Here is a 23,309-nt window from a genome sequence, read left to right as displayed (position 1 = left end):
TCTTAAGTAAAATTGACCTAAAAAAAGATTTGAGAGCGCATACAAGCAAGCATGAGTGGGAGGGGCAGAGAGAGAGAGAATCTGAAGCAGATTCCTCACTGACTCCGGAGCCCAAAGCGGGGCTCGGGCTAACGACCCTGAGATCATGACCTGAGCCAATACCAAGATTCGGACATTTAACCAACTGCGCCACCCAGGTGCCCTGTAAAATTGGCTTTTTAAGATTGTTTCTGTATTTGCTTCTGATAGATAACTTTTTAAGTTAACAAAATTCCAATTATTCTTAGATTTCTAAGGTATTTAAAATCACAAATATGCATTGATTTTTATTAAATTTGCAAAAATCCAACTAATTCTATACCTGATACTCCAGCGGATCAAACCAGCAACGGAGTATCAGGTATAGGGGACTTAAAGTCAGATTCTGTCCCTACTTTTTGATCTGCTCATCATTAAGTTGTGAACTGAACAAAGCCCGGATTCAAACAGAAGAGATGTCTTTATTTATTTATTTATTTATTTGAGAGAGAGAGCATGAGCAGGGGGAGGCGCAAGGGGAGAGGGAGAAGCAGGCTCCTCACTGATCAGGGAGCCCCATGCAGGGCTCGATCCCAGGACCCCGGGATCATGACCTGAGCTGAAGGCAGACACTTAACTGAGCCACCCAGGCATCCTGAAAAGACGTTTTTAAAAAGTGAGCAGGTTGGGGTGAAAAAAAAAGGTAAGCAAGTTGGCCAGAGGATATCTGCTTCATCCATGGGTCTCTGCAGAGCACAAAATACGGTCCATTGAATGTGATTTGGGCAATTTGAGGTCATTATGGAGAACTGATCTACCCTTAGGAAACGTCTTCTGCACAGGTTTGTAACAAACTCACTCACTCACAAAATGCAACTCCATATTTGGAGTCTGAATGTATTCATTCAAATCAAACAACCAAAAACACAAAAATAAAACACAAAGTATACATTTCCCCTCAATCACGACTGGTTTTCAGAAAAGAATCTTCATGAAGTTTAAATAGTTTAAAAAAAAAGTCAAACAGTGCAAAAAGAATCAACTGCATACGGTTAAAAGTTATTTCATATTTTATTTTCTAATTGTAATAGTTTGCATCCATTTTTTTTTACATAAGTCCAAATCTTCAAATCAGTCAATACTAATTAGCTGTCATGAATCTATATAGTAAAAGGACTCATTAGACTTAAGAATGAAACATAACCAGAGCTATCAATATTAATAACTATAAACTTTCTCTAAAGAAATATAGTTGGTATTTTGCAAAACATCCATCTTTAAGCAATTTAGAGACCTGTTAGTCTTATGCTGAATTAAATGAGGGTGGTAACAATTATTTTATATATTGTGTCAACATGAATATATGAATATATATATTCTACAAGTTTCTTTCATTATAGGAACCAAAGACTGCAAGTGAAAGAAATGGTAAATAGAGAATATAAAAGATGCACATATTTGATCTTACACAGTCCTGGATACCAAGTGAAAAGCGGCAGACACCGCTCTAGGTGCAATACACCTATGGAGACATAATTAATCCTCCTACCAATTCTGCAGGTACTATTCTCATCACCCCCATTCTTACAGGTAAGGAGCCTGAAACTCACACAAGTGAGAGAAGGTGCCCATGGTCACCTGGAGGTTAAGGGCAGAGTGAGGGTTGGGGCACAGGCCTCCTGACCCCAGGGCCCATGCTCCCTTCACTCTCTATCACACTGCCTCCTAAGTTCCCAGCAGCTGGGGGGAAGAGGATCCACTCCAATACTCTCCAAATTCCTTGGTTCACTCTGTACCTGAGAAGTTAAGTGTCTAAATGCGGCTGTAGTAAGACTTATGATTTTGTTCTTTTCTGAGTAGGAAGAAATAAGCAAGGATAAAAAGAATGATAGTTTAAGGTAAATCAAAAACACAAAAGTAGTGTGTACAAGTTCATGGGAGTCCAAACAGTATAAATGAAACTTCCTCTGGCTAAGCAGGACAAAGATCTAAACATCTCCTACCAATATGAATCTTAATTGTTACGACATAAAGAACCACACTTTCATTCTGATACTTTAAGCATCAAGCTACAGTTAATACTGGATACTTTAAAATCTGTAAACAATACAAATAAAGTATAAATCCAGCTAGGTATTTTTATTTCAAACATGCTTTTACCTATTTGATTACTCTGTTGTTCTGAAGTCATTACTGACAGCAATTTATATGTACTAAAGATGTTATTCACCATCCTATAATTTAATATTTACACAAGATAGAGGAGATTAAGTTAAACTACAAGTCACAAGGAGTTTTGTAACCAACTATATTTACAGCCATGATTCTGCAGATGTGGTGAGTAAACCAAAGGCCATTCCTTAATAAAATACACGAACTGTCATCATGCATAGTTTACAGGATCCTTAAGAGGATCTCTTAAGAGGCTGGATGTTCAAAAAAGATTCAACAGTCAAGCAATTAAATCTTGGCAAGTCTTTTTTCACAAAAATGCTTGGTTTGGTTCTTGAGCCACCTTAGTAATACAATTTATTTATACTCTAACTGGAAGTAGAATCAACACTGCATGAAAAATGCAAGCCCATCAAATTCATTAGTAATAATTATTATACCCGCTTAGCAGGAAGAACCATTATTGTTGGATTTCAAACATTTTATTTTCTCTCAGGGCATACCTTATAGCTCTGTTATGGGAATCAAAGAGTATAATCAAACAAATCCCAAAATCAAAACCAAAAAAACAAACAACAAAAAAATACCATACAAACCAAAAACCAACCAAAGAAACTCAACAAACCACACATACACACACCAAAAAACAAAACAAAAAACACCAAGAACCACTTCCATTTCTCATTTGAAATATAATCAATAAAACTATACAAATTTCACATTAAATTTAATAAAACAATCCCTCCAAGTAGTGTTGCGTATGACCTAGACCTTTACCATTTTATAATCATTATGATTTGAGATTTTCCAGGATGCAATGGCACTAGATTGAGCTGTTACTACGTAGGCAAGGAAAAAAAAATATCACTAACACACACATGAATGGGGACCATAGTTGTAATTTAAGAATCTTTAGACGAACCATATTTGTTAGAGGAGGTAAGTAGAAAAGCTAATGTGTGAGTTGTACCATCCCTACCATGAACTGTACCACAGATGCAGAGTTACAACATTCTTGGTAAAACAACACGGAAAAAGGATCTATATATACACCACAAATTTAGCAAAACACTTTTTGTACAGAAGCCTAAATATCTTAAGTTTAGATTTTGATGAAGATAATCACTAGGTTAATTCTTCAAGGCTAGTTTCTTACAAGTCTTAAAAAAACCAGCTTATGGTCTTGGATGCATTCCATCTAGGGTAAGTGTTCAGAACTCCAGAGAATTAAGAAACATGAATTCCAACTGTCTACTCATTTCTATTCTTTGATTTAATAATGTTTTATAGTACCTCAGATTCTGATTCCAGAGTTTGCACACTTAGGAATAAGCAATGAGATTAGAGAAGATTTGCTTATTTTTTGAAGCCACATGAAGGTTTATTTCCCTTTGTAGTACTTTTCATCATTGAAAACACCTCTGGAGACCGGTAGAATAAAAGCTTCATTACCTTAATGATGGACCTCTTCTTTTAAAGTTGCATAAGATTTCAATGTGGCTAGTGAGGTCTAAATAGCCCAGCCATTAATTTCATCTTTGTAGAGTTGAAAACAAATACAAGCAAAACAAATCTTTACACACAATAAAATACATCCTAAACACAAAGTCAAGGTATAATATACTCTGCAGATGACATTGTCTTTATTATATTTCTCAGCTGTAGCTCTCCCATTTTAAAATGAGAAACCATCTTTTCAGTAAATTGTTATTCCCCTCCTCTTTTCCCAGCTTAGGGATAGTTTGAAAAAGGCTTAGTTTGTACAGTTGTTAGGAAATTAAATTTTCATTTATACATAATTCAGGTGTTTATAAAGCACTCAAAATTATAGCTTATAGGTATATGACTTCTGAAATAAAATGACACTTTTAACAATATTTTTGTTCTTTAAAAATATTCTACATACATGCACATGATCAAAACAATCTTTTCTTGTTTGGGAAATTTCCTATGCACAGTAAGAAAAAAAATTGACAACTACAGCAACGTTTCAATGTTAAGATGACTGGGTGCCACCTACTGTTCAATTCCTGTAACTACTAACCTTACAAATTAAAAATTGCTATTAAAACCCAGGTTCTAAAACCTGCATTTTGGAAATGCTTTTTTGCTGATAACGTTTATAGTGGCAAAATAAGATCATGAAAAGAATGTATATGATATCAAAATTAGTACAAAAATAGCCACATGGTACTTAAATATGAAAAACAGACCTAATTATTTTTTACTTCAAATGCAGAGTTCTGCCTCCTTTAAACTGTATCAAAATCTCAAGGGAACATCAAAGTAACTGGAATATACAGTCAACAGGCTAGTCAAAGGTAGGGCTTAATCATAATCCATAATGAGTGCAGGGCAAATGGTTTATTCAGAACATTCATTTACTTACGGGAAGGGGTCAAAGTAGGAAAGGCAGTAATGCATCTCTCCCCTCTTTTTAAAAATAGTAGATGTGGTCTTTTACCCATAAGCTCCAATACATCAAAAGAACAAAGGGGGTTTAACTTTTCACTTAAGAGAATTCAGGATTACCAGTTTTTAAAGAAATACCTTAGAAACAAATCAGTCTGCTTTAACAAATTGCACTCATGCTAATGAAATTTTAATCTTCTTTAACAGGTCACAGCCAAAATCCAAATTGTTGGAACAATCCTCAGAGAAATTGGAATGTAAAATGTTGAATTCAATTTAGATCTGGAAGGGAAAAGAACATCAGATCAAATGAAAGAATTCTTATATTCCAGCAGTCTACCACATAAAGGAGGCTTGCACACCCTAAGGCTGTCTTTGAAGAGGAAATTCTATACACAGGGTTTTACTCAATTACAGTTTGTTGCCAGTAAATCTTTACAACCTCTTTCAGAATGTCATGCTATGCAGAATATTCCTAATAAAGTTTACTGTCTCCTCCCTTTTGTGTTAGAGATTTTTTTATTCTGGGGTGGGAGCAGACATAGGAGTATTATCTGAGAAAGGGACAAATCTGACAGTAACCAAATTCTCCTCTCAACCTGGGTACAGGAAAAAAGGCTAGCATACCTATAAACCATCTGGAGAAATGTCTTGGAAAAGTAGGGTTCTCTGGTGGTAACAAGGCAACCCTTGCAAAACGTTCAAGATAACTCAAATTCCTTTAGTATCCACCATCTTTTACCATCTCTTTCCCTGCCAGCTTACTGGGTCCAGTTCCAAGGCATCACTGGCATAGATTTCAGAAGTTTTTTCCTTAGAAAATCTTAACCCTGTCTAGATCCTCAATTAGGAAAATAATACATTTTCCTAAACGAATACACCTCAGTGTATTCAAATTCATATTCAAAAGTGTTCTCTGATTAGGTTCTTAATTTCCAAAAGAGACCTACCCCAGCTCTAAAAATGTTTGGATTGCCCTTAATTTACAACACAATTCCATGTCAGGTTCTGGTCACAGAATATAATCAATAAATCTACTGTCAAAGTATCATTAACAATTCAGTCACAAGAATTCTGTGGCTCAGGGTCTCTAAAGGGAGGTACATTAAAAAAAGAATGATATATCTGTGTAAAAATTTATAAACGCATATACACATGGAGGATATATACTCAAATCCTTAATTCACCCTGAGTATTCTAAATGGTCTGAAGATGCATCAAAATATAAGATGGATTGATGGATGAATAAAGATAGTTAGATATATATGATAAATCAGGTATAAAAATATTAATTATAGAATCCTGGTAGTGGGTTATCACTTCTGATGCCTAACTCAGACTTCCCGAAGATGAGCCTTAGTATTTCTGAAAGGCTCTGGTAATTGTGTTGCACAGTCTTAGGAACAACTGCCCCAGGTACACTAAAATTTCATCTTTGAATCAAACCAAACAAACATAAGCATAATTATTTTTAGATTTATATACACATGTGGGTTCTGAACTACATTTTTACTTTAAGAAGTTGAAAAAGAGCCCACACTGGAGTTAGGAATAACTTATAATACTACTACAATTATTTATATTGCCAGAAACTAAGTATGAATTTCATTTGAATACTGTTAACAGCAAAAGGGCATTTGCTCTTGTGAGCATCACTGCTTTACCTTTCAGAAAAATAATACATTTTCCTAAAACACACCAACTCCAAACCAAGAGTTTGGCAACAGGGCATATCCAACAGATTGTCCTAAGTAATTGGCAAAAGGTCTCAACTTTTTAAAGATTTATTTATTTTAGAAAGAGATCACACATTTGGGGGAGGGGCAGAGGGAGAGAGGCGCCCCTGGAATTACAACATATGATAAAAGTCTTGTTAAATTTGAGACCTTTTGGGGTGTGTGGGTGGCTCAGCTGGTCAAGCGTCTGACTCTTGGTTTTGGCTCAGGCCATGATCTCAGGGTTGTGGGACAGAGCCCTGCGTTGGGATCCATGATCAGGGCAGAGTCTGCTCTGGATTCTCTCTCTCCCTCTGCCCACCTCCCATGTGCTCTCTCTAAAACAACTAAATAAAATCTTCTAAAAAAATGTTGTAATTCCAATGCTTCATATCAAGCTGTTCAAACAAGATTCTTCTTTTAACATACTAGTATCTCTTTAGACACTTTTAAACAAGTTATGATTCCAATGCCTAGCATTCATATCGCCAAAACAAATACTCACCTTTTCTGGAAGAAATGTTGAAAAGATTTTTTTTTTAAAGATTTATTTATTTGACAGAGAGAGACATAGTGAGAGAGGGAACACAAGCAGGAGGAGTGGGAGAGGGAGAAGCAGGCTTCCCGCCGAGCAGCGAGCCCGACGTGGGGCTCGATCCCAACCTGAGCCGAAGGCAGATGCTTAGCGACTGAGCTACCCAGGCGCCCGAAATGTTGAAAAGATTTTAAGAATTTTCAAAGTTTAACAGTTTGACTAGTTGTCTTCTTTCTATATTATACTATTTTAATTCATGGACAAGTCTTGAAATATACCCTAATTTAACTATTCAACATTTTTAGTTTAAAAGATAGGAGAAAAGGCTGGTTTCTCTGCGGATAATTCAGAAACAAAAGTTGGAAAATGCAAGATGCATCTACTCACATCATCGATGTCTTCATCATCATCTCCAATGTCATCAAACTGAATTTCATCATCATCTCCAGGACCAAATGTATCAGTTTCATTGATTTTAGCTAAAGAAACAATAAACACACTCATATAACCAAGATGATATTAAAATGAGTAACTGTGCACTAAAAGTGGTCTGATACTAAATGTTGAAGTATAAAGACTCTTGAGTCAAACATACCAATTCAAGTATAGTTGACATATATATTAATTTCAAGTGCACAATATAGTTGATTTGACAATTATATACGCTACTACAATATGTTCACCAGAATAAACATAGTTACCATCTGTCACCAAAGTTATTACAATATTATTGACTATATTCCCCATGCTGCACTTTTCATCCCTGTGACTTATTTTAGAACTGGTAGTTTGTAACTTTTAATCCCCTTCACCGATTTCACCTACCCCCCCAACCCCCCAGCAACCACTGGTTTATCTCCTCTAGATTTATGAGTCTATTTCTCTCTTTGCTGTTTGTTCATTTTTTTGTTTTTTTAGATTCCACATGTCTAATTGAAATCATATGGTATTTGTCTCTCTGATTTATTTCACCTGGCATAATACCCTCAAGGTCCAACCATGTTATTACAAATGGCAAGATTTCATCTGTTTTTATGTCTGAGTAATACTCCAGTGTATGTGTGTGTCAACCATATGTTCTTTATCCATTTATCTATCAGTGGACACTTGAGTTGCTTCCGTATCTTGGCTATTGTAAATAATGCTGCAATAAACACAAGGGTACACACATTTTTCCAAGTAAGTGCTTTCGTTTTCTGTGGGTAAATATCCAGTAGTGGAATTACTGAATTGAATGGTATTTTTATGTTTAATTTTTTGAGGAACTTCCATACTGTTTTCCACAGTAGCTGCACCAGTTTTCATTCCCACCAATGGTGCACGAGGGTTCCTTTTTCTCCCCATCTTCACCAACACTTGTTATTTGTCTTTTTGATACCAGATATTCTGACTGGGGCGAGGGGATGGTTTTGATTTGCATTTCCCTGATGATTAGTGATGCTAAGCTCTTTTCACAGGCCTATTGGCCTTCCTACGTCTTCTGTGTAAAGTGTCTATTCAGGTCCTCTGCCCACTTTTAACTGGATTATTTGGGAGGATTTTTAGGCATTCAGTTGTAGTTTTTTTTTTTTTTTTAAGATTTTATTTGGGGCATCTGGGTGGCTCAGTCAGTGATCTCCCCTCTGTGACCTCTCACTTTTGCTCTCAAATAAATAAAATCTTTTTTAATTTATTTGAGCGAGCACGCACGCATGAGCAGGGGGAGGGGCAGAGGGAGAGGCAGACTCCCCTGCTGAGCAGGGAGCCCGATGTGGGGTTCGATTCCAGAACCCTGGGATAATGACCTGAACCTAAGGCAGACGCTTAATCAACTGAGCCACCCAGGCACCCCAAGCTGTAGGAGTTCTTTACATATCTTGGATATAAACCATTTATTAGATACATCATTTGCCAAGTATCTTCTCCTATTCAATAGGTTGCCACTTTGTTTTGTTGGTTTCTTTCACTGTGCAAAAGCTTTTTAGGGTGATGTAGTCCCAACTATTTCACAAAGATATTTTTAGTAAGGCAGGCTCCAGTTACACAAATTCTGAAACTATTACAACTTCCAGTTATGCCTAAAAAAATGGTTAGAGCACATGCTAACAACTTACCCATCACCAGACAGACTCATCAATCAGAAACTTTAGTCAAATCATGATTACCCCTAAGCAATGAAAATGAACTGGGAGGTGCTGGTCCTAGTCCCCAATATACTAGCATTTCCTAGACTGAAAATGTCATGGAAATAATTTCAGTAGGCTTTTCATGCTTAAGTAAAATATTGTTTTCATAATAATATGCAAGAGAACCAAAACAAACAAAAAACACTACAAAACAAAAACATCAAATGAAAAAGGTAGGCTTACAAAGTAGTATGTAAAGGACATTTCCCCTTTGGTGAGGTTATGAGGGACTTATTTTTGTTTTATTTAAGTTTTCCGCATAACAATGCATAACTTTTGGGGTGCCTAGGTGGCTCAGTCAGTTAAGTGTCTGCCTTTGGCTCAGGTCATGATCCCAGACTCCTGGGAAGGATCCCTATATCAGGCTCTCTGCTCAGCAGGGAGTCTGCTTCTCCCCCTCCCCCTCCTCCCCCAACTCATGCTTGCTTGCTCTCTCTCTCTCACCCTCCCTCTCTGAAATGAATAAAATCTTAAAAAAAAAAAGAATGCATAACTTTTGTATTGGTAACAGAGAAACAAAGAATGTTGGTTTTAAAAAATCCTATGGGATCTTATGATACTAGGGTAAGAACTGAAAACTTTATAAAAATCAACAAGAGTAACTACTATCCTTGCTTTACATTTAAAGTAGATGAACACTGACAATCTCTTGAGAAAGTTACTGTGAAATAAATACTGTAACGAAAGTATTCCTTTGATTGGTATTAGGCAGAAGTTCAGAGTTTATAAAGTGTAACTCCACACCAAAGACTGTATTTATTAAGGACAGAATCCCAGTTACTTTTTTCTTAAGGTATCCAGTATTATGAAGTATAAGCAGGCATACTTAAAATGAACCATGTAAGCACAAAAGTAAATATGCAAAATTCTACCAAAATTCCTTCACCTAAATAACACCAAGTACTAACACCATATGGCAGGTCAATAAAATAACTTAGACATTACCATGCTCTGGAAGCTCGCCATATGCCTTCAGACTCCTAGCTTCATCTGCATTGTATTTTAAAATTACATCAGCTTTATTATCCTGAAAAAGACAATTAACTTTTAGAACAGATTATGCCAAAATATTATCCATTATTATCCCAAATCATTTTCAAACTGGATAAAAAAATTAAAAACGGTCGTTACAATCTTTTTTCACATTTTAAAGTTTTCTCCTACCCAGTGCACTTGCTGTCATGAGCACTGGGTCACTTTCCATATACACTATAATTTCCGTAATGTTGAATGACTATATTGTTAATTATACCAGAATTAAAGTTAAAAAAAATAAGTATTATGGGCACCTGGGTGGCTCAGTCGGTTAAGCATCTGATTTCAGCTTGGGTCATGATCTCGGGGTCCTGGGATGGGGCCCCTGCATCAGGCTCCCTGCTCAGCAGGGAGTCTGCTTGTTCCTCTCCTTCCCCTTTTGCCTCTCACCCTGCTTGTGCTCTCTCTCTCTCAAAAGCTTAAAAAAAGAGAAGTATCAAAACAAACAACTTAAAAAATAAAGTTTTCTCCTACCTTCTAAAAAACATCCTTAGGATTATATAGTATGAAGCTGCTTACATGCATAAATGAATGACGATCAACAAGCTTAAGGAAGATATTTACAGATCTCACTTTAAAAAGAGAACTGTGCAAACCCAATCTTTTCTAAGTTATTTACTATTATCCTTTGATTAGAAGTCTTTTTTTAAAGATTTTTATTTATTTGACAGAGAGAGACACAGCGAGAGAAGGAACACAAGCAGGGGGAGTGGAAGGGAGAAGCAGGCTTCTTGCCAAGCAGGGAGCCCGACATGGGGCTCGATCCCAGGACCCTGGGATCATGACCTAAGCCCAAGGCAGACGCTTAATGACTGAGCCACCCAGGCACCCTATTAAGTCTTTTGAAATACAAAAATTCCCTGGGACCGTAATTTACAGGATTAAACAGTCTAAAAAATTGAGACTGCGTAATCACCTAAGGAAATTAATATACCTTTCCATGAATCAGTGGTTCTTAGAATATGAACTGACTGGAATCTCCAGTGGAGCCTATTTCCTGAAGATAGATTAGTAGAAATGGAGTGAAGCTCATGAATCTGTATTTTTAAAAGCTCTTTTAAGTGGTTCTGATGCAAACGTCCCACTGAAAATTACTGCCATAGAATGTTCACACTTTCCCATTTGAAAAGAATCCAACTCAGTTAAGAAGAAAAAGTATTGAAGTTGATTGTTTCAACTTCAAAAAGTTCTTTGGATCTAAAAGCAGGTCCTGATGGCTACAAAGAGGAACAGTGATGCAAAGGCAGTGTGATTCAAACCAGTATATCTTGAACTGTAATGTTTATAGAAGCTCAAAGGTAAATTGTTAAAATGCATATTCCAATTTAGGAGGACTGGGGTGGGGTCCAAAAACCTGCATTTCTGACAAGTTCCCAAAAGCCAGTGATGCCACTGGTCCCTGGATCACCCTTTAAGTGACAAGGGTAGAGAAGGTGGTTTGTGGGAGATTTAAGAATCAGAAAGTTGATCTTGTCTGTCATTTTAGAGTCAGAATGGTACATGTTTTTGGGGCGCCTGGGTGGCTCAGTCGTTTGGCATCTGCCTTCAGCTCAGGTCATGGTCCCAGGGTCCTGGGATTGAGCCCCGCATCAGGCTCCCTGCTCAGTGGGAAGCCTGCTTCTTCCTCTCCCACTCCCCCTGCTTGTGTTCCGTCTCTCGCTGTGTCTCTGTCAAATAAATAAATCAAATCTTTAAAAAAAAAAGAATGGTACCTGTTTTCAAACCTTGGTTTCCTTATCTGTCAAACAGAACTAATTATCCTTCCTACTTCTGGGGCTATTTTTAAGATCAAAAGAAGAAATTGGACATCAGAATGGTATTTTGTTTGTTTTGTTAGAGAGAGAGTGCACCCCTGTCGGGGGTTGGGGGGCAGGGCAGGACGGACACAGGAGAGTGAGAATCTTTTTTTTTTTTAAGATTTTATTTATTTATTCATGAGAGACAGAGAGAGAGAGGCAGGCAGAGGGAGAAACAGGCTCCCAAGGAGCAGAGAGCCTGATGCAGGACTCGATCCCAGGACCCTGGGATCATGACCTGAGCCGAAGGCAGACGCTTAATCATCCGAGCCACCCAGGCGCCTGAGAATCTTAAGCAAGCTCCACACCCAGCAAGGAGCCCAATGCAGGGCTTGATCTCATGACCCTGGGATCATGCATGACCTGAGCTGAAATCAAGAGTCGGATGCTTACCTGAGCCACTCAGGCAACCCAAAATGGTATTAATTAAAGCAGGCTTTTTTTGCATTGTTCACATTTTGGGCTGGGTTAATTCTTTGTTGTAGGGACTGTCCTGTGCAATGTAGGATATTTAGCATCACCCCTGGTCACTTTCCATTATATGCCAACAACACTGCCTCCCCCAGTTGTGACAACCAGAAATGTCTCCAGGTACCGCCAAATGGTCCCTGGAGGAAAAAATTCACTCATGGTTGAGAACCACTAATTTAAAATGAAGATTTTAATTCTTTATTCTGGAATATATATCTTAAAAAAAATCAAAGCAGGATCAAGGTTATAAAAACAGAAATGTCACTCACGATGTGATTAAATATATGGTGATGAGTTCCAATAGGTAGAAACCAAACGGACTACAGAGACCCACAATGAGTAGTCTCCAGGTTGAGATCATGAAGGGGAAGTACCATTTTTTCCTCTAAGTGCTCAAATTCTATCATGGTTTGTACTGTAATTACTTGTGTGCCTGTCTTATTTTTTTCACTACCAGGCCATAAACACTTTCTGGGATGGGAGCTTGACTCATTCAGGTGTATCCACTACAGTAACAGTTTCCAGATTTTGATTTCAACACGTATAAATTAAAAAGAAAAGAAAAATTGCCATGGGAGGTCCAACGTAAGATTAAATTTTTATTTTAACAAATAAGAACACGAACAAAACCACCACTATATAACATCACTCATTCCAAAAAAGGAAACTTTTTAAATATCAAAAAAGGGGAAAAAAAGACCATTTAGCTTTATGAAAAATTCACATTGCCTGTTATTTTTTCCACAGCGAAAATGTAGACTCCACAGAATGACCATTTGGGAACCACGATGCCTAGGGTACCTAGCACAATACCTAAAAAACTTAACTGGCCCTTACGAAATGTTTGTTGACACAGTGGTGAGCAGCATGCTGGGGTGAAACCGGTCAAATACAGTCATGACGAAAGTTCTAAGCATTAATGGCTCACAAAATTCAACCAAGTGAACGATGAGAAAAAAAAAAAAAATACACACACACACACACACACATTTTTACCTGATAGTCTCGGAGACCAACCAGTATAATGTCTGAAGTATTTATCCAAACCTAGGAAAGAAAGTCACTGCATGTCATATTTAAAAATAAAGAATCAAAGCAACATTGAGTCAGTCTTTCCATAAAATACTATTCACCCAACTGTGGGTGAAGTACCTATACTTGGTAACGGGATTAAAAAATACCCATATAAAAATCAGAGTTGGAGGGATTTTTACCCAATTAATATATCTGCCTCAACACCCACTATGATAGGAAATTAATCATTCTTTTTCAAGGCAGCCCATTCAGGAAATTTATTATCACCATAATACTTAATGCAATTCATATTCAAATTATTTTAACACTCTTTACAACTACTGCCCCCACCCTCAAACCAGAATCCAAACATAGGCCACCTACCCCATTTAACCATTAGGTTTCTTTCATCTCCATTCAACTGGAATAGTTCCCCCCTCCCCCTTTAAGATCATTAACATTGTATTAAGAGCCAGGCCATTTGTTTTGCAAGTCTCCCTCAATTTGGATTTGTTGATAGTTTCTTCATGATTAGATTCAGGCTAAACATTTTGAGTAGAAAAAACAAAGGTGATGCAAATGTGTCTTTAAATAGAATCCATATAAAATTACCATCAAAGAGTTGGCTGTTTTATTATAGGTAAATCACTGTTCTACTGAAATCTTTGGGGAACTTCCAAAAATGAGATCCTAGACTCATAAAAACTATAGAGCCATTTTCCCCTCTTAATCACAATTTTAAAGTAAAACAAATTTCCACACCTACCTTTTTTCTCAATTTCCCTCTGATGTGACATAACCTCTTTACACCATCAAAACACATCGCTTCTAATCGTCCATTTCCCAACATTTTGATTACTTGAGCATACTCTGGGGGAGGGAAAACAAAAGTGTACAGGAATAGTGTTCAACTTTTCATAACAGACAACTTAAAAGTCCACACAAAACTGACTAGAACAGGGGAGCCTGGGTGGCACAGTTCAACTCTTAGTTTTGGCTCAGGTCATGATCTCAGGATTCTGGGATCAAGCCCCACATCGGGCTCCATGCTCAGCAGAGTTTGCTTCAGATTCTCTCTCCCTCTCCCTCCGCCCTAAGATAAATACAGAAATCTAAAACAAAACAAAACAGACTAGAACACATAGGTATATTGACTAGGAATAAATATGTGTAAAATAAATACTAGGGATTAATAAACACTAAGCTAATGGCAGAGCCATAATCTAGACTCCATAATGTCATTTCTATAACAAGCTATCTCTGCTATCGGAAATGCTTTAATTATCTACTCATTTGAATAAGCAGAAGGACTACTATCTTCATAACTGTATGCTTAATTTTGGAGACCAAGGCAGCATGCCTGAAAACGTACATTACACCTCATCAATCTCTCACATTTGGAACGTCTCCCAAACTTGGATCTCCTTTCCCTCAGATCCTTCAGAGGCTAATCTCAACACAATTTTTGGTACATTTGGCAAATACAAGTAGCTTAATGCTAGTAATGTCTGTTTTTTTTTTTTTTTAAGATTTTATTTGAGAGATAGAGAGAGAATGAGCGCGAGAGTGAGAGAGAGCATGAGTGGGGGGAGGGTCAGAGGGAGAGGGAGAAGCAGGCTTCCAGGTGAGCAGGGAGCCCGATGTGGGGCTCGATTCCAGGACCCTGGAATCATGACCTGAGCTGAAGGCAGACACTTAACTGACTGAGCCACCCAGGCGCCCCAGTAATGTCTTTGTTATATTAGAAAAGTCATTATTCTAAAGTTTTTGTAAAGCCAGAAAGATGTTCTCAGGCAAAATGCCCAACTTTTAATCAAAATCTTTCCAAAAGGAAACCCAGGAATCCACCTGGTTTTATTGCCATTTGGAAAACTGAGATGATGAGCATTAGCTTGCACATGGGCCTGTCTGTTCTGCTCTTGTCATTAAATGACAGAAGACCTGGGGCGGAGGCGGGCATTGCTTCAGAACCTTTAGCTTACTCAACTTGTACATAAGACTGACCCCCAAAGGGAATATCCACTGATTTTAAGTATGGTGAGACCTAACTTTGAAAGGCTCAACTGTGGGGTTAGCATGCTGAAGTGACTTGCTCAGAATATACTGAACCTAGAGCCACAACGTGGTGGGCCAATTCAAAGGCAGCCTCTCTCACTCCCCCTGCTTGTGTTCCCTCTCTCGCTGTGTCTCTGTCAAATAAATAAAATCTTAAAAAAAAAAAAAAAAGGTGAGGAAAAAATACGAAAAAAGTAGTGGTGGTCATAATGAAGTCAACTGCTAATGGAGGCAAGCCTGACTAACGCTAAGAAACAAAAAGGTCTTTTAGCCACAAAACACGCTTCATTTTTAGTGGCTTATATAAACACAGCCATGAACAAAATCCACCGAAGTTCTATAAAAAGACAATCAAAAAAAGTTCTTTGTTAAAATATGCTGGAAATTATTGGGATAACTGGAAACTTCAAAAACAGATTATATACTAGATATATAATATATTCATTTTAAATTATCTGAGTGTGATTTAATTCTATTGTGATTATGTAAGAGAATATCCTTAAGAAACATAATGCAGCAGGTAAGGTAAAAGTATCATGTCTGCAACCTGCAAGCTTTAAAATGGTTCAAGGAACACACACACACACACACACAGTGAAGGGTTTAAGGGAGTTCACTGTATTAATACTGCGACTTTCCCAAAGGTTTGAAATTGCTCAAAAATACAGGAAACTAGTGTTATGCATCTTAGTTTGGAAAAGTCAATTGTTCAGTTTCACTGTATTCTATGTCCTGAAATTATATGCTAATGGCATTAGGAAGTGAGGGAAAGGCCTCTAATTCATCCCTCAAAAATCCATGGTCTAATAAAAATACTACGAAGCACCATTTACTATCAAAAACGGTCTACTAAATCATGCCAATTGTTAACCTCAGCTTTTGAGGCTTAATTCCCTCTGAACTGTACAATTCATTCTTGAGTGTTCATGCACAAAACAATGAAATCCAGACATTTACAGAAATGCCTCCAATCCTCATTGCACACAGGATACCAGGGAATGATTAGAGGCACTCTAGAGAGGCGTGAAGGGCTGAGGAACAGAGAAGGGCAAAGAGGGGCATAGGATGTCATTGCTCAGGGTTATGAATAGTTCTGTCTTTCATGTTTAGACATTGAAATTCCATATTAAAAAAAAGAAAACTGTTACTAAAAAAAAAACCCTCACAGAAATGCTTACCTTGTCCATCTTCTTTGAACACCAGCTCTCTTTTTTCAGATTCATTCTCATTCTTACCTCTGCGTCGATTTTTACCTCCTTTACCTGATGGTTTTAAAGATAAAGACGTTATCTGTACAATAGTATTAAAGAAATAAATGACTCACAACATGCCTTTAAAAAATCATTTAAATTTAAAAATTCACCTAATGTGGTCACCCAATCATATTAAATTTACAATTTCCAATGATATCAAACACATCACTCCCCTACCCTTCTTAGAAATTCCTTTTGGGGGGTGCCTGGGTGGCTCAGATGGTTGGGCATCTGCCTTCGGCTCAGGTCATGATCCCGGAGTCCTGGGATTGAGTCCCGCATTGGGCTCCCTGCTCCTTGGGAGCCTGCTTCTCCCTCTGCCTCTCTCTCTCTCTCTCCCTCCCTCTCTGTCTCTCATGAATAAATAAATATAATCTTAAAAAAAAAATTCCTTTTGGGTTATTTCTGACATAAAATACAAATAAACCAGAAGAAGGTATTACATAAAATTATATAGATCCCTGAGAACATCTGCGTTCAGTGACCAAAGTTCCTGGACCATAATGACCACTTGGTTGAGCACATTTCTCAGTGAACCCCTCCTACAGTGACCCACAAGGGCCAGGGTGGGAGATATAACGGGTTACCCATAAATTTCTATATAAATAAGCTCCCTCTTTTACAGGACCTCCCCATGAAAAGTCTGAGTTCAATCAAGTAGGATGACTTGGGGTGGGGGCTGGGGGTCAAGTTATAGCTCCTGGAATAGGATACATTGATTTTGTGGTAGAGGGAAAACAACTCTGGCTGCTTTGAGAGTTTTATCTTATACCGGGTAGGAAAGATTCACTGAGCAAAGTATTTGAAGTTAAAAACACAAGGCACTAATTTGTGAACTTGGAAACAACCAAGATGTCCTTCAGTAGGTGAATAAACAAACTGTGGTTCATTGACACAATGGAGCAATAAAAAGAAATGAGCTATCAAGTTCCCGAAAGACATTAAAGAACCTTAAATGCAAACTGTTAAGGGAAAGAAGGAACCCGTAAAGGCTGAATAGTATGATTACAACATTTTGGAAAAGGCAAAACTATAGACACAGTAAAAAAAATAAAATAAAATAAAAAAATCAGTAGTTGACATGAGTTGGGGAGAGGGCTGATGAATATGTGGAACACAGAGGACTTTCAGGGCAGTTAAATTACTATTCTGTATGATACTGTAATGGTGGATACATGTCATTATACATTCGTCAAAACCCACACAATGTACAACATAAAGAATGAACCTTAATGTAACCTATGGACTTGTTAGTAATAATGTATCTATACTGGCTCATGTAAGATGTTAACATCATGCTGGGGTAATATGAGAATTCTAGTTTCTGCTCATTTCCCTACAAATGTAACTAATCTAAAAAAAACAAAGTCCAGGGGCACCTGGGTGGCTCAGTCAGTATGCTTTGGGCTCAGTTCATGATCTCCAGGTCCTGGGATAGAGCCCCACATGGGCCCCCCAGCCCTCCTCATGTGTACTCTCTCCAAATAAATAAAATCTTAAAAAAAAAAAACAACAAAGTCCAATAAAAAACAATAAAAAGCAGCTACTCTACGACCCTGCAATTGCACTACTGGGTATTTACCCCAAAGATACAAATACAGTGATCCGAAGGGGCAAATGCACCCCAGTATTTATAGCACCAATGTCCACAATAGCCAAACTATGAAAGAGCCCAGATGTCCATCGACAGATGAATGGATAAAGATGTGGTATATATACACAATGGAATATTATGCAGCCATCAAAAAAATATGAAATCTTGCCATTTGCAATGACGTGGATGGAACTAGAGGGTATTATGCTAAGCGAAATAAGTCAATCGGAGAAAGACAATTATATGATCTCACTGATATGTGGAATTTGAGAAACAAGGCAGAGGATCATAGGGGAAGAAAGGAAAAAAATAAAACAAGACGGGAGAGACAAACCATAAGAGACTCTTAATCTCAGGAAACAAACTGAGGGTTGCTGGAGCGGAGGGGGTGGGTGGATGAGGTGGCTGGGTGATGAACACTGGGGAGGGTATGTGTTGTGGTGAGTGCTGGGTGTTGTGTAAGACTGATAAACCACAGACCTGTACCCCTGAAACAAATAATACATTATATTTTAATAATAATAAACAAACAGTGGGATGTAGGAAAAAAAACAATAAAAAGCAAGATGCAAATAGGATGCAATCAGCAAAATCCAGACTGCGGGAGCAGGGTTGGGCCTGGTTAGCACTTGGATGGGAGACAATTTGTTTTCAAAAGAAAGCAAACAAGCTGCATATTCATATTTGCTTATATATACATAAAATACCTCTGGAAAGGCATGTACAAAAAAGGTTAACAATGACTGCCTGTGAGGAGAACTGGTTTACAATGGGACATGTTTAGGAAAGAGATTTCACTTTTCATACTTTTTGAAATTTGAATGGTAAATATACTTACTACCCAAAAAAAAAAAAAACCTCAACGAAAACTATACAGTGAAGCAGGCCTAGCCTAGCCACGAAGAGGAAGAGAAAAACAGGAGGGATATTTCTGAGATGGAAACAAGAGAATGATGACCAGATGTAGAGGGAGGGAGAAGTAAAGGATGAAAGGGGCTTTCACAAAAACCTCTCAGGATCTCAGTTACAGACTATGTAAAATGAAGGAGTTAGAACAGAAGATCCAAGTACCTCTACATTCCTACATTCCTTCTACCATTTAGGATTCTAGAATTCTATCTACTGCTGTCCTTAAAAAACTGTAATTCTCCCCCTCCCCTTGTTTTACACACTTTAAATGACACTAATGATCATTTCCCCCAACTCTTCTGACTTTTAAAGGGCCACTTGCACTATTGACTTTTACCAGCCACCCCCCCCCCCAATTATGCCTATTCCTCTGGAGCTTCATTAATTCCAAATTCCCACTGTCAACCCACTCTCTAAGGAAATTAATTTTTCTCACCTATCACTTCTATGCTAATAATTTTACATCTAAGCCCACTATTTTCAACCAAGCATTGGTATCATATTTCTAATGGCTCCAGTGAATGGTACTGTCCTCTCAAGCTCGATTTTATTCAAAACTCTATTTTTATTTTTTACAAAGCTGGTCCTAAATCAATACCCTTGTTTCTGTCAGTGACAACATGATCACCTTAAAGAATATATATATATCTCTCAACCTACGAACCACACCAATCTACCTCTTAACTCTTAATACTTCTCTTCCACTATCTTATGCTTTAATCCAAGTAGATTTTTCACTGTCCCAGTAACTTACCCTTAACAAGCCTATGCCTATGAGATAGGTACCATTTTCTCTTCATTTCCCAAGAGATAACAGTCTTTGAAAGGTTAAGTGACTTATCCAAGGCTCTATCATAAGACGTGAGATCCAGGATTTGAAGTGAGGAATAAGACCCCACCCCAGTTAACTATACTCTTAACCACTATACACTTAAGCCACCCATTTTACTTGTCAGAATCACCCTATGAATAGGTCATTTATCCCCAGTTTATCAGAGTTCACCGAAGCTCAGAGAATTAACTCACTTTACATATTTCAGTGTGTGGGGGTGAAGAGATTCAAACCTAATCTTTTTTGTTGTTGTTCCTGGCCCTCACATTAGGGTACCTCTCCACAGCATTTTGTTCCCATTCCAGAATCTAAAACCACACTAGTGGCCTTTTTCAAAAGGTGGGAGAAAGGCTGTAAGTGGTAGTGATATTAAAGAACTCATGGGAAGAACCTGGAAGCAGCAAAAGGTTCACAGCCCAAACAGAATCAAGAATGTGCACGCGGCCACTGCAAAGACAGACACATAACTTCTAGAACCAAGTACATGTTACCTGTCCTGGGGTAAGTCTCACAATGCTCTGTACTATTGTCAGGTGGGCCTCTACAATTTCCTGACCCACCCAGTGTCCTTAGAGTTCAGTATGAGGCATTCTTAGGGGACATGAAAACGGATTTCCTAGAAAAAGTATCTTCTGCTCCATGCCATTCATGCCAAATCTTCAAACCAGAGTGAGAGCTCCATTAGGGCAAGGACCCTACCAGCTTTGTTTACTGAGTTATACACCCAAGTTGGGCAATTCTTTGAATCAGTCCAGAGTAGTCCATACATTCCTAAAGGAGTGGCGATTTTAAAAGCAAAGGTAGTAACTTACTCAAAGTGTGGGAGCGCCTTACCTCAAATAGTCTTCTTGAGTGGACCAAAAGATACCCTTTTTCCTGAGGTAATAAGCTAAAAGTATCTAGAGGATTCTAGAGGAAATAAGCTGGTAAGAATCAGTCCAAAGCAAAAGTCATTCAACACAGTTTGTGGTAATTTATATTTTTGTGAAACCATCACCAAAATTATATTCACAAGGCTTCTGGCTTTTCCAATGAAGAAAAAATAAACATGAATTTAATTCTACATTAGTAAACCTCATCTCATAATATTCAGGGGTCTTGGAAAGCACTAACATAAGAGATTGGTTTTACAAGTACTGAAATGATAAACAAATTGAGAATGGTGACTACCTCCAAAAACAGAGGAAGACAGGAGGAGGGGACTGGAGAGGGGGACACAAAGGGCTTTAAATGATTAATTTTCAAGTTCAGAGTAACAGACTTCCAGGTGTTCATTGTATTATATTTTTTGTATGCTTCAAATATTATTTAAAGAATGATCCATTGCTTGTCAATTTATCAGAATTAACCATACCCCGATCACTTGCCTCTCTCTTTTACTGCCATGTAATGGAATATAACCTTCAAAGAGGCTAGTGAACTAGATGGGATTTAATGTAGAAGTCCTGTTCCCTGGGAACCAAAGGGGAACCTATTATTCATCTGAGCGTAGAGTCAACCAAAAAGGTGACTTAACCCAACAAATATTTATTGAGCATCTACTAAGTGCCAATTCAATGTGATTAAAAGACAGATACTATTACTGCCCATCAGAGCTTAGAGTTAGTGAGGGAATTGGAAATCTCATCACTAGAAATAAAGGTGAGAATAAGATACTTACTGAGGTGATCCAATTACCATCTAAAAGGAAATAAAGGATTGGACAAGTTACAAGAAAACTGACTTTTTAGAACTCTGTTTCACCCAGAATAATTAGCAATAAAATGCTGCAAAAAGGACCTGCAAGTTAGATTTCTGAAGACAATGGAGTGCCCTAAGGGAACTGCACCAAATCTTGCAAAGAACCCCAACCAAGTACCCCAGGGGATAGAATCCCTGGAGCCAGCTGTGAAGTAGAAAAGAGAACAGAAGTAGGCCTGGGTCAGGGCAGGGGTCTCAAGGATGAATAACCAAAGGAAACTTCTTGTGGTTTGTGTAATATGCTCCTCTCCTGAAGGAAATACAAGTTTCCTTGTTTCTATTGACACATTACCTTAAGCAATATTTATAAAGACACAATTTCCTTGGGAAATTATAAAGATACTTAAAAGACAGAAAACCCTTTAAGTCTAAAAAAAAAGGATAATTTCTTTAGGACTCCTCTGCTTTTAGGTATATTAGACCTTCCATTTTGGAAATTCCAAATAAATTTATCTTCGAGACGAGTAATTTGTGGACGTTTAGCCTCAGAATGGAGGGAACTTAAAAAATTAAAAGGTCTTTACTCCCAACACATATATACAACATATGAGACAAAAATAGAAAACTTGGATAAACATGGAACAAGTGTTCTGGGGGTTAAAAAAAAGTTAAACCCCATAAAGGGATGGGGAATAGTAAATCTCTAGAAATGAACCTTAAATAAGTAAATATACATCAAGGTTTCGTCCACGGTTTACACGGGAGAGGGAGTAGTCTCAACAATACTCAACTATCCATAAAGAAACCCATACACAGAGTACCTGGTCACTAAAGCAGGCATTACCCTTTTAAAGTTAAGAACTGCTTTCAGGGCTTAACTCCTTGCCCAGGAAGCCAAAGGCACTCATTTGCGAAACCCTGGCCGCCTCAGGGAGGTCTCCCCCACAGGTCCACAAAGCGCCGCGGTCAGTCTGGCGCGAATCGGGAGCAAAAGCCCACATTCTCCCGCAGGAGGCCCTACAAAAATGGCGTCGGCTCCACCCCAATGTGACCAAACTGGAAGACAGTAGTAACTTCCCAGCTTCTCTCCCAAGCCCCAAATCGCGTCCGTATCGTGCAGCCGTGTGGCGGCACAGCGGAGAGGAAGGTCACTGCGGCCTGGGCAATCCGGAGGCCGGGGGCAGGGCCGGAGAGACCGGGTGGAGCGGAGTCGTGGTCCCGGGGTCCAGGCAGCATTACCTTTATTCTTGGGCATGGCGGTGACGGAAGCCTCCCGGCGTTTCCGACTTCTATCCTGGGCTTGGCTGCGGCGGCGGGAGCGGCGACTCCTCGGAGGGGCCCCAGGGGCGACGCGTGGGACCTCGCGGTACCAAGCAGGTAAGACAGGCCGGCTCGCGTGCGCGGGAGAGTCTCGCGACCGAGTTCTTCCGAGATCCGCCTGCGCCCACGCTCAGCTGCAGCAAATGGCGTCGCGGCTGCTTGCGTCGCTTTTCCCCGCCTCCCAGCGCCGGCTGGCCCGCCCCCCCGGCCCTACGGCGCAGGCGTGGCCGACTGACCACCCTCCCCCTTACCCCTCTCCTCTCCAACCCCCCCCACTATTGTTAGAGAGGATGGTGACGCGCTTTTGAAGCGTTCACGGTAGTTCGCAGGAAC

General features: G+C 38.7%; 1 protein-coding gene across 1 annotated transcript; it reads right to left on the bottom strand.

Moving 5' to 3' along the window:
• Positions 1 to 1,074: 1,074 nt before the first annotated feature.
• Positions 1,075 to 23,152, bottom strand: EIF1AX (eukaryotic translation initiation factor 1A X-linked). Its single transcript, XM_025857704.2, has 7 exons — positions 22,896 to 23,152; positions 16,567 to 16,650; positions 14,100 to 14,203; positions 13,316 to 13,366; positions 9,963 to 10,044; positions 7,240 to 7,331; positions 1,075 to 4,884 (listed from the first exon to the last, which is right to left on the bottom strand). The coding sequence occupies exons 1-7, from the start codon at positions 22,909 to 22,911 to the stop codon at positions 4,879 to 4,881; spliced, it is 435 nt and encodes a 144-aa protein (XP_025713489.1). The 5' UTR covers positions 22,912 to 23,152; the 3' UTR covers positions 1,075 to 4,878.
• Between the last annotated feature and the right edge of the window lie 157 nt (positions 23,153 to 23,309).

Source organism: Callorhinus ursinus, unplaced genomic scaffold, assembly GCF_003265705.2.
Source record: "Callorhinus ursinus isolate GAN/ISIS: 27379988/994484 unplaced genomic scaffold, GSC_fseal_2.0 scaffold16, whole genome shotgun sequence".
Classification (NCBI taxonomy): domain Eukaryota; kingdom Metazoa; phylum Chordata; class Mammalia; order Carnivora; family Otariidae; genus Callorhinus; species Callorhinus ursinus.
Note: the sequence above shows the minus strand (reverse complement) of the source record. Positions and strands in the feature narration are given on the sequence as shown.

Excerpts from the sequence above, each read along its gene's own strand:
- EIF1AX (XM_025857704.2), bottom strand. Across the intron at positions 13,367-14,099 it reads GAGGGAAATTGAGAAAAAAG|GTTTGGATAAATACTTCAGA; the intron begins GTAGGTGTGGAA and ends TTTCTTTCCTAG. Across the intron at positions 10,045-13,315 it reads TTGGTCTCCGAGACTATCAG|GATAATAAAGCTGATGTAAT; the intron begins GTAAAAATGTGT and ends TGTCTTTTTCAG.